Consider the following 17,604-nt stretch of genomic DNA (forward strand, 5'->3'; position numbering starts at 1 on the left):
TCAAATGTGGGATACAGCACAAACACACTAGTAGAGGTCTCTACTCTGCACAGGAGTCACCAGTGAGAGCATTCTCTTATTGTGTATTGGACCTTTTTGTGGGGACTTAAAGGCCTCCTCATAGCATGTGCTTCGATCACTCTCTGTTCATTGACGCGCTTTTCGAACCCATATCCATCACTATAAATAGGCATCATTTCCACGCATTTCTAAGTCGTGTTGTTACTCGAAAATATTCCCATGGCTAAGTTCAAAGTTCTCAATGCAGTTTTCTTCGTGCTATTGAGTGCAGGTGTATGTGTTGCGAGCAGAGCACTCCTTTCACATGAAGAGGATGCCGTTGCTGGCTACGTTCATGGAGGCATCGGTGTTGATATTGGTGGCAATGTAGCTGGAGGACATGGTGGTGGTGGAGGTTCTGGTGGAGGTGGCGGCTATGTAGGGTCGAATGGTTATGCAGGTGGTGCAGGAAGTGGACGGGGTAGTGGTGGTGGATATGGTGCTGGAGGGGGAGAAAATGGTGCTGTTGCCGGTGGTGGCGGTGCAGGTGGAGGAAATGGTGGTGGAGGTGGCTATACTGCAGGAGGAGAGCATGGTGGTGGATATGGAGGTGGAGGAGGTGAAGGTGGGGGTGCAGGAGGAGCAAATGGTGGTGGTGGGGGTGGTGGAGCAGGTGGTGGAGGTGGCGGCGGCGGTAGTGCGGGAAAAGTGGGCGGATATGGTGAAGGTGAAGGAGGCGGCAGTGGCGGAGGGTATGGTGCTGGCGGAGAACATGGTGGTGCATACGGTGGTGGGGGTGGACATGGTGGTGGTGGAGGAGGTGGTTATAATGGAGGAGCCGAAGGTGGTGGATATGGCAGTGGAGGGGGTGCCGGAGGTGGTGCAGGAGGAGCTCACGGTGGAGCATATGGTGGCGGTGAAGGAGGTGGTGCTGGTGGTGGAGGCGGCTATGCTGCTGGAGGTGAACATGCAGGAGGGTACGGAGGAGGAGCCGGGGGTGGCGAACGTGGTGGACATGGTGGCTATGCCCGTTGAGCGTAAACAAACACCCACAGTCTAATCCACTCGAGTATCAAAAATAATCTCTTTTACGTACTTGTTAAGTAATTAATCTCTCATGGTGGCTATGCCTTTGGGTTGTTGGGCTATCGCTGATTTTCTGGTCTGGATCCTCTATAAGAATATGCTATGATAACGATAATGATGCCTAAATTGTGTATTGCGTGAAACCAACTATGTGTACGGAACACCATCAAGAACTGCGTTAATTTGTATTCTTCTTTCAATTAATGACTAAATTAAGATAAATAAGTGTACGTGTTCCACTTATTTGTGACATGATTAGCCGCTTACTTATTTCTACGTTGCATGCATGCACAATCACGACTAATATATATAGCTAATAAAGCACGCGAAAACACAACTGATGCGTACATTTTGGTAAATGGCTTTAACCATATTGTATATTTCAATGGGTGCACAAGTTAGGTCCTCCTTGATTAGGGACTTTGATATAAACTTAATGTGAACTTGGATAGTTCTAATTCTAATTATAGAGGAATAAAAATTTGGTACCATATTGTATATTTTAATTAACCTGTATATCAATGAAACCTTTCACCAGTCACCTCCAATGACTGACAGGGAAGGCTTAAAAATAATGATAAATTACCGTTTACCCTTTTGTAATTTGGCATTTTACCACATATTTCTTTTATAGTTTAAGAACTTACACATAATTCTCTAATGATTTGGATTAAAGTATCATTGTTAGTTTTAACAGAAAAACTAATAGTCAATATTTATAGTTTAAAGAAAAAAAAAGTAGTCAAAGGGTGAATTTGGAATTTACTAGTTTTTTTCTACTTTTTAATATTGACAATTAATTTTAATGAAAAAACTAACGGTCACACTTTAGTGTAAAATATAAGGGGATTATATATAAGTGTTTAAACCATACGACATGTTATATAATAAAGCACCAAATTATAGGAAGGTAAAAGATAATGTATTCTAAAAATAATAATAACAATAGGTAGAAATCCAATGGAATCGAGCAAAATATAGCAGCTTCAAAGCAAATTAAAATAAAGGGACAAAGGGGAGGGGGGAGAGGAGAAATGCGATAGATGGTTCAAAGGGATGAACTGTAGGTGAGAAATTTTAACTTCAAATCCTTCAACTTACACTAAAATAAATAAAGGATGAAGGAAGGTAAGGAGGAAATGGTAGAACCGTCTTCCCTCTCCCCTTCTGAGTTGTTAGACTTTGAGATCATATTATTCTTAAACCCTATTTGATAATCCAATTCAATATTTAAATTTAATGGATTTAGATTTTAATATATTCAATGCGTTTAATAACAAAAAATAAAATATTTAAATTAATTATGTGACATTGATTAACTAAAGCCCACATTTTGCAAGGTTTACCCTCCCCCCCCCCAAATTTGTAATAAGTTGCTTTTACCCTTTTCAAGTTTCTTTATAAAATATATCTTATGACAAGCTAACTTTTAGTTAAATTTCCTTGTGATTAGTATTAATATCAATGTTAGTAAACAATAATTAGTAGCAGGAAATAATGATTTGTCTTAATGTGGGGTTGACTGGAATTAATAAAAGATTTTTCCTAATATAAAGGCACTTAAATTATATCTAAAACTTATCATGTGAGTACACACAATCAAAATTATTGTCCTCCTGCATTTAAATACTTCCTGAATAAGTTCGACTCTGACAAAAAAAAAAAAGAAAAAGAAAAACTGAAACTGCCTTTACAGTTGCCTCCGAAACACTTGTAAGCCAAACCTATTAAAAAAACCTAAGAAAACTAACTTTAAACTGTAAGATTGACCTGGAATTAAAAAAAAGTAGGATTTTTAGTTAAAAACAAACACAAGTTGTAATAAGTTCTTAATGTTTTATAAAGTATCCGTCATTTAATGATGATGTTCTTGCTCATACGTTGATCATATGATGTAGAAAAAGAAATAATTCGAGAAAACTATGTTAATTCAACAATTGTGTATTTGATCAATTGAAGGATCATAAAATACAGTCTCACATCTCCTGCATTGTTAGGAAATAAAATGACTAAGAATTTAATATTATATTTATTTTATACTTTTTTTTTTTTTTGTAAGTGAGATGATTTGAATCCAAGATATGTTACTTTTTTTTTATTTTATACTTTGTCTTTGACAAATAAAAACATCTTATTGCTAGTCATCATCTATCGAACTTTCATTTTAAATTTATTATGCTATTTTCTATAACATTTTTTATTATATTTTTGGCTATTCACTCTTCCAACCTAAAATCCTAGATCTGTCATTGCATGCATGCAAATTCAAGATGATGAGTTTGGGACTGGTGCAGGTACTATCAGAAATAGGTACAATTGGTACAATTACTTTTCTTTTTTCTTTTTTTTTTATTGATTTGGTGTACACTCATACAACTTTATTGCATTTCATGATATGGTGTACATTCATACAACTTTTTGTTGTACATTATAGGGATAATTGCAGAAACCTCTCCTGAGGTTTCTGACATTTGCACTGACCTCCCCTGTGGTTTGAAAAATTACACTGACCTCCCCTGAGGTTACTAATCCTTTGCAAATTTAGTCCAAACGATTAAAATATTATTTTAGGGAGTGAAATTAGAATTTTGTACCAGATTTGCCCTTTGTGCTACATGTCCAATGAATGACAAAGTACTATAAATCAATTAACAACTAATAAACTTTAAAGAATATAATTTATGGGCAAGCACGCATTAATCATTTAAAATACCGGCTCTTTACGGGTATTTTATGTGAGGACTCGCAAATTTCTTGTATTTTTCTCAAAAATTCCCTTTTATTTGAAAATTATTTGGTAACTATTATTTCATGTTATCCATGGTTCAATCACCCTAGAAAAGTGCCAATAACCATAGGAAATTAGGGTTTTCCTATTCGTTTTCAATTCAAGGTGAAATTGGATTTTTCGTATAACCGCAGTATAATTATCCGGTACCGAGTAGGGATCAAATTTGGTGCTTAAGAGTGACTTTTAAGTGAGAAATAATATGTGATTAGAAGCAATGATAAAAAGTTAGGGAATAGGGAGTAAAAACCCTAGTACGTGCGATTTAAGAGAAAACGCGTCACACCGACGTGTACCGTGTATTACCAATTGAACCATCACTTGACCACCACTTTCTTGCCATACAAGTTTAACACTAGTGTAGCAAAATATCTTCCCCCTCTTGGCTCTCCTATTGGCCGAAATTTGTGGCCCAAGTGCAAGGGATGAAAGAGAAAATTTTGTGGTTGTAAGTAAGCCAAGTGTTAGCCAAACTTGTGGCTAGAATTAATTCTTATCTTTCCAACCTTCTTATAAGACAAACTAAGCTTAATCTTCCTCATTTCTTCTTCTTCATGGCCGACCAAAGAGAGAGAGAAAGGGAGAGCAAGTGAAAACAATTTTCTTCTTGAGTTACACCAACCAAGTGCTAGAATCGAATTCTAAACCGATTAAAGTGTGGGTTGTGAGTTAGGAAGCTTGTGGAACTAAAAATTTTTCAAAGGAGGTGGAGTATCACTCACTCAAGCCTTGCTTTTGAGGTATAAAGTCTGATCTTGGTCCTTGTTCATTTAATTTTTGGTTAAAGATGTGATTTTATGGAGGATTAACACTTGAATGCATGAATTTCCAGATTTGGGTTTTCATTTCTTCTCTTTCTGCCCGGTTTTATTACTCTATGTTAGAGGCCGAATCAGTTCTTACCCAAAACATGAAAGTTATATAGAATGATGTTTTCTAGTTACCTGTAAAATTTCAGCTCAATCCGAGCTTGGTAGCATGTGAAAAGTCCAAAATACCCTTACTGTTTTAAGTATTTCCTAAGCAGTCCGTGTGATCAGTTAAGTCCAGTTTATCCCATTTTTTTATTAGGATTCATTCTGATTTAGTGTTTTGCCAAAACATGAAAGTTGTAGCATTCTGAATTAGCTTTCAAATGCCTCTAAGAACACCTGATTCGGACTTGTGTACTCTGAGATATGTCCATTACAGTGTTCTGCGTTTAAACAACCGACGAATTGGTTTCTGGTTTAGTAATTCGAGCATTTGACCAAGTTACATTAGAAACTGGACTAAGTGACCTTCATGAACATTGTATCCCTGAGTCTTAGCTTCGAAACGGCATAGGTTACGTCTTAATCCGATAAGTGTAGCCTCGGATAAGTTATTTCCGCTTTCATATGTCAAATCTGTCTTTTGCTAAATTGAATTTCTGCACTTGTTATTACTGTATTTCTTATTCTTATGATATTTTGAGCCTATGGAACGGCTCTTGACTTGAATTGCTTATGTGTGATGTTGGGTTGTGGTTGAGGAAAAATAATGAAGCCGAAATGGCTGGAAAATTTGGTAAACACAAAGGGCGTGCTGCCCAAATTTTCGCTCGAGGGCTAGGTTTCTATTTGAACTTGTATACTTTTGTTTAGCCAATACCATGACCGGTTTTCCATTTTAAAACATGATTTTTCATCCTTGGGTTCAAACAACACTCTTCTTACTTGAAAGTGATCTTTACACGTTTCATTCCTAATTAGTCGGGTTTCTTTGTTTCCCTTAAATGTTTTGCCCGATAAACTGTAATATGCTCTCTTGTTCAACCATAGGTTTCATTGGTGACTAAGGGTAATATCCGGAAGGATATTTTGCACGTTATTGTGCGTAAATAGGTGAGTGTTCCTTGTTTGTTAGATTTCCTTGACTTATTGCTTGATATTGTGTTAAATGCTTTCAATGATTGTCAAAACGAGTTTTCAAGGTAAGTGTGTACTTTATCGCACTTAGCCTAAATGATTATGAAATTTTAATGATTGAATGATTGACATGTTACTTGCGCATGAATGTAAGCCTTTTGGGGCTGAACTGGCCATTGCCCTTGTTACCGGTCGTCTCGAGCCAGAAGCGGACTCGGTCGGGCGATTAGGGACTTGGGTGAACGTTTCGGTATACTCGAGTATTACCCTGTAGGTTGGTGGAGCCTGGCCAAAAGCCAGGGACGGGGTGAATGAAAGGAATGAACGAATGAATGAACGAGGGGTTTTACTTATACAAAATGCATTTTGCAAATGACTGGAGGAATAAGGGGAAATGTCAGGAGAACGAAGGAACGAACGAACAAACAAATAGCTCCTCGTGAGCCTGTATCCTTTTAATGAATGTATTATCATTGCTTTATATTGAACATGTTTTCTGGATTAAATGTTATTACATGACTAATGTTCCTTGTTTAATTACTTGTTTATATATATAGAACCTCACTGGGCTTTTTAGCTCATACCACGTCAATTGTTTTCCTTAGCAGGGGAAGGCGAGCAAGGACGAGCGTTCTGTATAGTCTAGTTGATCTAGTTCTTTGGCCTTGTAATGGTTCTCGCCCTAGTGCTTGGCACGGATTGGTTGTATGAGGAATGAGAACCCTTGTATATTCGATGTTTGTACTTGAATGGTAAAAACTTTGAAAACTTCTGGTGTGTAGAAGTTTCTTATCTTTTACTTGAGCATCTATTGTCTATGGATGTATATACATGATTCGAGTTCCATAGTGAGTGAGTCCTGGCGAGAGTTGGGCAGGCGACCCGCTGAACCCTGGGGTACGCCCTAGGGGGAAGTGGGGCCGTCACATTTTACTTTCAAACATTTAATTTGTAATAAATATATCAATATTTGTAAGTAAAATTCAAAAAGTGTTAAAGTAATATTTTTGCAAAAAGAAAATCGGTAGGTTATTTATTTAATATAAATTAAATATTTTTTAAAAAAAAGAAATGACCCATAAAGTATTAATTTGTTATGACTTTCATCCATTACATGAGTAAAGTATTCGCTCTTTATGTGCATTTTATTCATTTAATTTATGTTAAATATATAAATATTTGTAACTAAAATTGAAAAAGTGTTATATTAATATTTTTACGGAAGAGAGATTGGTAGGTTTTGTATTTAACAAAAATTAAATATTTGAAAGTAAATACAAATCTGTATTTGAGTGTAAATATTTGTATTAAATTAAATGTTTGAAAATAAAATACCTGTAAAGAACCGGTTCTTTATGGACAAACACGCATTACTCATTAAAGTACCGATTTTTTACGGGTATTTTACTTTCAAACATTTAATTTATGATAAATATATCAATGTTTGTAAGTAAAATTCAAAAAGTGTTACAGTAATATTCTTATAAAAAGGAAATCGGTTGGTTATTTATTTAATATAAATTAAATATTAAAAAAAAAAGAAATGGCCCATAAAGTATTAATTCTTTATGGCTTTCATCCATTATATGAGTAAAGTATTGACTCTTTATATTCATTTTATTCATTTAATTTATGTTAAATATATAAATATTTGTAACTAAAATTGAAAAAGTGTTATATTAATATTTTTACGGAAGAGAGATTGGTAGGTTTTGTATTTAACAAAAATTAAATATTTGAAAGTAAATACAAATCTGTATTTGAGCGTAGATATTTGTATTAAATTAAATGTTTGAAAGTAAAATACCTGTAAAGAACCGGTTCTTTATGGGCAAACACGCATTACTCATTAAAGTACCGGTTTTTTACGGGTATTTTACTTTCAAACATTTAATTTATGATAAATATATCAATGTTTGTAAGTAAAATTCAAAAAGTGTTACAGTAATATTCTTGTAAAAAGGAAATCGGTAGGTTATTTATTTAATATAAATTAAATATTAAAAAAAAAAGAAATGGCCCATAAAGTATTAATTCTTTATGTCTTTCATTTATGACATGAGTAAAGTATTGACTCTCTATGAGTATTTTATTCTGAATCATTTAATTTATGTTAAATACGTAAATGTTTGTAACTAAAATTGAAAAAGTGTTATATTAATATTTTTAAGGAAGAGAGATTGGTAGTTTTTGTATTTAACAAAAATTAAATATTTGAAAGCAAAGATAAATCTGTATTTGAGCATAAATATTTGTATTAAATTAAATGTTTGAAAGTAAAATACCCATAAAGAGTCGGTACTTTAAATAGGTAATGTGTATTTGCCTATAAACTATACTTCTTAGAGTTTATTAATTGTTAATTGTTTGTAGTACTTTGTCATTCATTGGACATGTAGTACAAAGGACAAATTTGGTAAAAAATTCTAATTTCACTCTCTAAAACAATATTTTAATCATTTGGACTGAATTTGCAAAGGATTAATAATCTCAAGGGAGGTCAGTGTAATTTTTTAAACTATAGGGGAGGTCAGTGCAAATGTCAGAAACTTCAGGAGAGGTTTTTGCAATTATCCCTACATTATAACATATAAGAAAGATGTACGAGTGTCTGTCAAGTAAAACAACCGTACCAACCACTCCTATTATTAACTCTACTTACTCCAAACTAGATAAGTTTGGTTATGAGTCAATCCGGTCGACAAAGTTTCAGTAACATTTCTTACCGTGATATGCGTCTTGAATCTTGGAAATTCTTGTAGGTACTCAGTAGTACATGCTACTATTTGGCATCTGAATACATTACATTGTGAAAACTTGCTTTGTACCCTCTATTACAAGCTACTCTTTGGTGACTAAACATATATGCACTATTATTTCACGAAAACTCATTTTGTCACTAAAATGATTTTGTAAGAACAAAATTAATAATTTTGTTTTTCTTAGAAAATTTACCTGTGCATACGTTCTCCCCAAGCAATAAAAGCTGACTAAATGTTTTAAAATATTTTTCGATGATTGGCAAGTTCATAGTAATAATAGGTTACTCGAAACTTAAGATTTTTTTTTTTGTGTTTTGATATTCATGTATTCGAAAGGAATTATTTCACTTCTTTTGGAAATTATTGATATTCATGTTTATTCATTTTAAGTTTCATTTGTTTTATTTAATTTTGATGATTATTTGAGAGGTATTTAAATATCAATTTGTAATAGATACATGTTCAAGACATGTATTTAGCTAGGTTATATAATAGATAGGTTTTAGTTTTGCCAAAATATAATTAGTTAGATAAATGTAATAGTTAGATTATTATTTTTTCAAATTCCCCCTTTAGATTGTAGTTAGAGTCCCAAATGTAATAGTTAAGTTTTTATGTGTGTTTCTTTACTTGAGTGTTTGTATGCTTATGTGTTTATGTGTTTATTCGTTTTTTTTTAGAGTCTTTGCATCTAGATATTTTGTTTATGTGTTATGTGTTCTATGTGTTTTATGTGTTTACTTTTTTTAATTATGTTTTATATGATTTATTTAGTTATAAAAAATGCATGACGTCACCACACTAGCCCAATGCTAGTTGTGATCTTTTTCTCATTTTCTCACTTGTCCAACGCTAGTAAAAACCTATAGGAATGGGTTAATCCAATGCTAGAGCCCTTAGGTTGTTTCCGAGCTTGATTCGCATTTTTTGCATGTGACATTTATCGTATTTCATACATATTTTTCATTTTAGAATCTTTTCTCATCTTGCATGATATTTTCTCTATATATTATCTCCCTTATCCCTATGTGTGCGAAACATGACATTTGGACTTGCATTTTATTTAGAAAATTAGAAGTGAGCTAGTCCATTTGGTTGATTTGGTTAGAAGAGTCATCCTTCAAACATTAATGAGTATGGCTTATTAGTTTTAGCACGTTCTCATCTCCTCTATAAAAAGGAAAATTGAGTCATAAATCTTAGTTCCCCATACCCATTATGTTGCATTCCTCTTTTTAGGTCATATATATTTATCTATACATTATAATTTTTCCTTTTTTCAAGTCTCATCCTTTGCATGTTCGTGACCTCTTCTAAGAATCATTTTGGGCATCACAATTAATGTGATTTGCACCAATTAAATTTTGAAGAAATATTTCAATCGATGCATAAAATAGAAATATTTTGGTAGAATCAGTTGTAGTATTTGAGTTATTTGACCTCTAGCAGGACCCGGCTAGCGATCAATTTTATTTGCAATTTTGTGCAAGTACAATAACTCAATGGTGTCTATGCCAATTCAGACGAATGCAGGACCCCAACATCTGGCTCAATTTTTTACTTTACAACTTAAATAATTACTTTGAAAACTTCTAGGCTTAAAATAAATAAATAAATAAAATATTTAAATTAACCCAAATTGATCATTTTGTTATTAAAATTGGTACAGAACACAGATCAATACATTTATATTTGGCATGTAACCCCAAATAGGCAAAATAATTTAAAATCCCTCCCTAAGGTTTTTTACAATTTTACTTAGCACCCTTCGCATCTTTTTCAGTCTTTGAAGAAGATCCACGGTAAACAAATTTAGCTTTATCAAAGAAAAAGAGAAACTAGTACTATTACAACCAGTATTAGTTATTCTAAGTCTGTTTCTGTTTCTCATTGCCTACGCAAACATGCTATATATCTATTGTTGGCTGAAAGCATCCCCTGAGGATTATAATTTATTTGCAGACCTTTGCATTAGAGGTCAGATAAACAGTACTGACAGATTAGGATTCCCTTCTTTGAAATCAAACTACTCTTACATTTTACGGAAAGTTTTGGTTTTCATCCCCGTCTATCTACTATTTCTTGTTTAACCAATGGAATTTAGAGCTAAATTCCTCTCGGTTCGCTGGAAAAAAAATGTTAATAGAAAACACAATATAAAAACTGAAAAAAAAAAAAAAACAATAGTGCAAGAAAGAGAAGATTGAGATACCGTTAAAAAATTATTCTAAGCATGTTAAATGATAGAAGATAGCAGAAAGCAGGAAAAATAAATAAATAAAAGATGCAGTAGATGGATCAATGCTAAAGGGAAGCAAAACAATAATGCTTGACCTTGAATCTTGGGGGCAAAACGATGGTTAAATAATTATACTGGAGGCAAAGTGCAAATTAAGTATACATTTATGGGGATTACTATACTGAGCCCTATTCAAGAACAGTGACAAAAGCAAGGCCAAAATAATCAATTTGTATATTTCATTTGCATCAAACTTTTAATTGTATACTTCACTTGCACCAATTTTTTTTTCTAACTCTTAACAAACGAAATTAACATTCTTTGACCAATACAAAAGCAAGAACGAATATGTTTAATTAAAATTAGTGAAGGAAGGCTAATAGATAGTACTCTGTCAAACTAAATGTCCTTAATTCACTAGACTCTAATGAAAAACTAGACTAAGTGTAAAATTAGAAAAATTCTTAATCAAACTAAAACTAAAGCAAATCCAAGCTGTAGATCCCTCCTAAATGCCCACAGGTGCACTGTCATTCCTTGTCTCAGTTCATTCTTCTCCACAACCTTGGTCCAGTTTGTGATCAATGCAAAGTTGTAACTTATTTTACCATCTTTTTTACCCATCTCCCATCGTCTCAGGTTCATTCTGCCTTCATCAAGGGATGGATCAACAAAAATGGCATCAATTCCAAACTTCTGGTTAGGATCCCAAAAACGAGCCTGCTCTTCAGCAGTCAGAAACCCATTCTTGATCTGCTTAAGTGGCACCAGCAGCCTACTGAAATGGGTGTTCACATCGGTCTCTGTTAACACCTTTTGAAACACAAATACAATGCTTTCCTCTGAACCCCCAAATTCCAGAATTCTGTTCTTGAATTTCTCTGGAATAGCACTGATAGTTGACGTTAATGGTCCATCAGGATGTCTAGGCTTACTTTTTGCTTTCTTGGAACGTGGCATCTCTATTTCTTGATGATCAGTACTATTTTCTTCACTGGGTGATCCCAGTCTCTTCAATTGGGGTTTCTTGATTATATCCCCATATGAGAACAGAACGTGATTACCATCATCTTCTTGATGTTTGCCTTCAAAATCAAACTGGGATATTGCTGAAGGAAGTTCCTCGGACAATAATGTGTGGTTGAAGCCGGTCTTCCTTCTGAACGATCTTTTCCCTTTTGTGAAATTGGCATCAATTTTACCAGCAAGAAGCTGCAATTTACCGACCCCATCTGAACCATTGTCCATTGATGATTCCTCTGTTTCTTTTTCAGCAAGAAGTTTCAAGAAAGTGGAAAGATTTCGCCTGAGTTTCCTTTCTTTTTCCTCCTCCTCCAATCTGAACCTCTCTACTTCTGCAACTGCAACCAAGATATCAAATTTAGCCCAGTTCGGGTACAGTTCAAAAGCCGAATAATCAAGACGACGTTCATCATCATTACTACTGCTCTTCCCCATCTCTTTATTCAATTCTTCCTTCTTTGAGTTTTCAACTACTAGAATTGAAAACCCTTTTTCAAGAATCAACAACCAAACTCGAGAACACTTGCTTAATCAAAAAAACAAACACTGAGAATTCAACTTTTAAAGAATAAGTAAAAAGTTCTTCCTTTCTTTAATGTACTAGTATCTAAAAAAGAAGTAACCTTCCTACTAAATGGTATCTGTGATTTGATGTATTTTGGAAAGTGATTCCTTGCGGAATTGGGAAAGAGAGGACCTACTTTCCAAAGTTGGGATTTGGCCAATTAGCCGTTGTAGCGGCTTTTAGTTTCCGCGTAAGCTCCGGTTGAACTGACCTATATGTTTGTGGTTTCTTTGAATAAGATTACAAGCCAATTATTGGCTTACATGAGTTCATATCGCTTTAGTATAGTACTTTACCCTCTAAACTACAATCAGTTGGCATTTTTTTCTCTTTGTTAATTATCCGTGAAAGATAATATTGATTATTTTGGAAAATCTTCTAATTCCACGACCCACATAACTTTTTTTTTTTGTGGTGATGTATTGCATGCAAAATAAAATCATGATCCGAAAAAATGAAAGTGATGACAAACGTGCTTGAAGTCATAGATGGAACTAAAATATATATCTTGAAGGGACATATTTTAATATATCCAAACTTAAACATACAACCTAAAATATTTTAAAGATTTTTGTCGGGGGGGGGGGGGGGGGGGGGGGGGGGGGGGGGGGGGGGGTGGTGAGAGTTTAATTTTATAAAGAGTGTTTTTGAAAATTTTTAATTTTATAAAGAAGGAAAATTAGATTTCATAGAACTTGTGGAGCGAGAGTCCTCCATATTCCCTAGTTCCATCCCTATTTGAAGTATCTACACAAGAAAAGTTTTTCCAAATAATGTGTATCCAAATACAAATTATGATACTATAACTCTTGCATAAATCATTAAATCGATTATTCTGATGCTCCACAGTAATCAAAATAGCATATTACACTTAGTCCCCTTTTATGAAAAAAAAAAAAAAAAGTTGCCAGTTAACTCTTTTTGGATGCTTAGGATCAGTACAAAAGTCTACTTGTTTAAGTTAGCGTACAGTTTTTGAAATAAATTTTGATTTTGGTCTACATTTTTTGGATTTTTTTCTACCTTGTTTTAAAAATTAAATAAATTATCTGTGAAATTGATGCCTTTTTTCATTAAAATAACTAAAGTTCCCGTCACCTTTACATCTCCATTAATTCAGTAAATGCTATTTACACGCCAAAACAATAAAAAAAAATATTATTTGCACTCCTTTTCATTAATCACATTTTCACTATCATTTTAATCATTCATTTTTCATTTATTAGACTATATTATAAAATAAATTATGGGAGTGGAAATAATATATTCCACAATAAATAATGAATACAAATTTGGCTGAATCTTCTAATAAGTAAAATATGTTGTTCGTTCTTGTAACATTTTTCTTTTGGTTAATGTTAAATTGCTTGTCATACATAACGATATCTATTTGGCCAGCTTAAAGATGATAATGATACGTGATGAACTTAACTATAATTTTTTTTTTTTTTTTGGCTTTCCTCTCAAAAAAAAAAATATTAGACCTTTGCTTTCATATATTATTTATTGTATGCAAATATGCTTATCTCTTTAGTTGTTGTTGAGTTAAATACATTGTATATTGGTCAAATAATTTTAGCCCTTTTTTTTTAATTATAATGTATAAAAATTTCCCATTGAAATAACTAAATTTCCCATTGCCTTACATCTCCATTAATTCAGTAAAAGCTGTTTGCATACGAAAATTTATTTTCTACTAAAAACTTTACATATTTATTTCATTTTCATTCACAACAACAATTCTACGTTCAATTTTACCAGTCCCAAGCATAAATAAAGTATGTTATCAGTGTATGGGCGACCCTGCGATGTAATGCTCGCAGCTTCACATAAGGTGGAACGAAGTACGCATAATTGTTGTTGAGCAATTGTACAAGTTGTTGGGAAGGAGCAATAGGCAGTTGAAATGAGAATTGAAGTCATGTTTTAGGTAAATATTTGAAGTTCATAACCAGCAGACGCTTTTCAATTTGTATTACACAGTTCCAAAAAACAATTTTATTTGCAATTCTATTTAAGAACAGTCACAAAAGCAAGGCCAAAACAATCAATTTAAAAGTGCTGAGAACCCAATATCAATCTATTGATTATATACTTCATCTGCACCAATTTTGTTCCAACTCTTTACAAATGAAATTAACATTCTTTGACCAATACAGAGACAAGAACGAATATGTTTATTTAAATTAGTGAAGGAAGGCTAATAGACAGTACTCTATCAAACTAAATCTCCTTAATTCACAAGACTTTAATGAACAATTAGACTAAGTAAAAAATTAGAGATAAAAAATTCTTAATCAAACTAAAACTAAAGCAAATCCAAGCTGTAAATCCCTCCTAAATGCCCACAGGTGCACCGTCATTCCTTGTCTAAGTCCATTCTTCACCACAACCTTGGTCCAGTTAGTGATCAATGCAAAGTTGTAACTTATTTTACCATCTTTTTTACCCATCTCCCATCGTCTCAGGTTCATTCTGCCTTCATCAAGGGATGGATCAACAAAAATGGCATCAATTCCAAACTTCTGGTTGGGATCCCAAAAACGAGCCTGCTCTTCAGCAGTCAGAAACCCATTCTTGATCTGCTTAAGTGGCACCAGCAGCCTACTGAAATGCGTGTTCACATCGGTCTCTGTTAACACCTTTTGAAACACAAATACAATGCTTTCTTCTGAACCCCCAAATTCCAAAATTTTGTTCTTGAATTTCTCTGGAATAGTACAGATAGTTGATGTTGATGGTCCATCAGGATATCTAGGCTTCCCTTTTGCTTTCTTGGAACGTGGCATCTCTATTTCTTGATGATCAGTACTATTTTCTTCACTGGGTGATCCCAGTCTCTTCAATTCGGGTTTCTTGATTATATCCCCATATGAGAACAGAACGTGATTGCCATCATCTTCTTGATGTTTGCCTTCAAAATCAAACTGGGATATTGCTGAAGGAAGTTCCTCGGACAATAATGTGTGGTTGGAGCCGGTCTTCCTTCTGAACGATCTTTTCCCTTTTGTGAAATTGGCATCAATTTTACCAGCAAGAAGCTGCAATCCAGTGACCCCAGTTGAATCATTCTGGATTGATGAGTCCTCTGTTACTTTTTCAGCAAGAAGCTTCAAGAAAGTGGAAATATTTCGCCTGCGCTTCCTTTCTTTTTCCTCCTCCGCGAACCTGATCCTCTCTAGTTCTGCAACTGCAACCAAGATATGAAATTTGTCCCACTTGGGATCCAATTCAATACTCGAATAATCAAGACGGTGTTCGTCATCATTACTACTGCTCTTCCCCATCTCTTTATTCAATTCTTTCTTCTTTGAGTTTTCATCGACTGGAATTGAAAACCCTTTTTCAAGAATCAACAATCAAACTCAAGAATACTTGCTGAATCGAAAAAATAAACACCAAGAATTCAACTTTTTAAGTTCCTTTCTCTACTGTACTAAGTATTTATAAAAGAATTAGCCTTCCTAGTAAGTTATATATGTGATTTGATGAACTTCGGAAAGCGATTCCTTACGGAATTTGGAAAGTATGATATCTGTGATTTGATGAACGTTGGAAAGTGATTCCTTGCGGAATTTGGAAAGAGAAGAGGAGGCCTGATTTTAGTTTCCTAAATACCGTTGTGGCCAATTGACCGCTGTAGAGCCTTTTGGACTGAAATCTAAAATTATTAAATTATTAATTACTAAATCTAATATATGTTGAGTATATATCACATAAGTAAATAACTTATCACTTACTTTTAAAAATAAGTTTTATCTAAAAAATTCAATGCCACTTAACTAATTCAGATGTTCAGTTTTCCATTATCAAACGTGTCTAAACATATTGAAATCTAAATTCATTAAATTTAATGCTGAATTAGATTATTAAACAGCGCCAAAATCTCCCCCTTATGTAAAACAATTGTTATTTAGCTGTATTCAACGTGTTTTTGAAGTTAGCCTATAATTCTTGAAATAAATTTTGATTTTGAAAGATATTCTTGGGATCTTTTTTTCTCTAATTTTTTTTTCATTTTTAGCAACTAAATAAACTATCTATGAAGATGATGTTTTTTCTGTTACTAAGATGACTAAAGTTTCCATCGCCTTTAAATTTTCACTATTTATTTATTTTATATAGGTCGGGAGGAGTTGAATTTAATAAACATGGAATAGAAAAAAGAGATTTGAATCCGAGACATCTATTTCCATCGGTTTAATAAAAAAAAACTGTTTACATACTAAAATAAATAGTGAATAGAATTGATGGCTTTTAGACAAGATGTTGAATTACTAAATTATGACGCAAAAGCATAACAGCTTCATTGGTTGTTTTGGTGGCTTAGCAATATAAATAAGAACTTTAATTTGACTAAAAAAAGTTAGTGCAAGTCTCAGCTGTGAGTACCTCCCAAATGCCCACAAGTGCACTATCATCCCTTCTGTTAAGCTATTCTTTGCACTACCTTAGACCACTGTGATCAATAAAAATTGGATTAATCTTTCCCGCATTGATACTATAAAAATTGGATTGATTTTTCCCACACTGATAGTAGTTAAGTATTAAATAAATAATGACTATACAAAATTTATATTTAAAATTTAACTTTTACACCTATGTTATATATTCAACAGTGATATTTTATACACTGTGAACGTATATAAGATTTATTCACAAAAATTGCGCAGGTGTTTGATAGCTGGGTATAAGGATTAGGAAAGATATCAAAATTAGTGAAATCCGCACCTATTGTTTGCCAGATCATTCTCGCAATCATTCAATGAAAATGGAAGTCATTCTTGCAATCATTCCTTGACTTACGAATTGGGTTTAATTAATTAACCCTTTAGTACAATGAAACCAATTCTGGTTTCATATCAAAGATGCAGTGACGAATGACTGACAACCAAACCTAAAATGGCGTTTATCCTCTGTTCTTTTACATGACCAATTTCTTCTATTGTAGAAAGATTTCGCCTCAGTTTTGTTTCCTTTTCCCCCAACTTTTCCCCTTTTTTTAAAAAAAAATTTCAAAGAAGAATACAAAATTAAGAAAAACATGATATGCTACATTTCAACTATCAATGACTGGACAGCAATTTATCTTAATCTTATACTAATTCATAAAGTTTCCTAGGCATGATTTGAATGGATTATAAGTTTCAACTCCTTAAAGGAAATCATCATTAAAAATCAATTTATGCAACAGCCATTGCTAATGGTAAATAATATTTCCTTTTTCCAAAAAAAATTTTTTTTAAAAAAAA

General features: G+C 33.3%; 2 protein-coding genes across 2 annotated transcripts; one reads left to right on the forward strand and one right to left on the reverse strand.

Moving 5' to 3' along the window:
* The first annotated feature begins 222 nt into the window (after nt 1-222).
* On the forward strand, nt 223-1,336 carry LOC113705373 (uncharacterized). Its single transcript, XM_027227212.2, has one exon. It carries the CDS (start codon nt 241-243, stop codon nt 1,033-1,035), a length of 795 nt encoding a protein of 264 aa, XP_027083013.1. The 5' UTR covers nt 223-240; the 3' UTR covers nt 1,036-1,336.
* A 13,139-nt stretch (nt 1,337-14,475) lies between these two features.
* Nucleotides 14,476-15,958, reverse strand: LOC113705899 (putative B3 domain-containing protein At5g35780). The gene has a single exon (XM_027227803.2). The coding sequence runs from the start codon at nt 15,637-15,639 to the stop codon at nt 14,650-14,652; it is 990 nt and encodes a 329-aa protein (XP_027083604.1). The 5' UTR covers nt 15,640-15,958; the 3' UTR covers nt 14,476-14,649.
* Nucleotides 15,959-17,604: the final 1,646 nt, after the last annotated feature.

Source organism: Coffea arabica, chromosome 8c (assembly GCF_036785885.1).
Source record: "Coffea arabica cultivar ET-39 chromosome 8c, Coffea Arabica ET-39 HiFi, whole genome shotgun sequence".
In the NCBI taxonomy this organism is placed as follows: domain Eukaryota; kingdom Viridiplantae; phylum Streptophyta; class Magnoliopsida; order Gentianales; family Rubiaceae; genus Coffea; species Coffea arabica.

Coding starts and splice junctions, on each gene's coding strand:
- LOC113705373 (XM_027227212.2), top strand. CDS start 241: ATGGCTAAGTTCAAAGTTCTCAATGCAGTTTTCTTCGTGCTATTGAGT.
- LOC113705899 (XM_027227803.2), bottom strand. CDS start 15,639: ATGGGGAAGAGCAGTAGTAATGATGACGAACACCGTCTTGATTATTCG.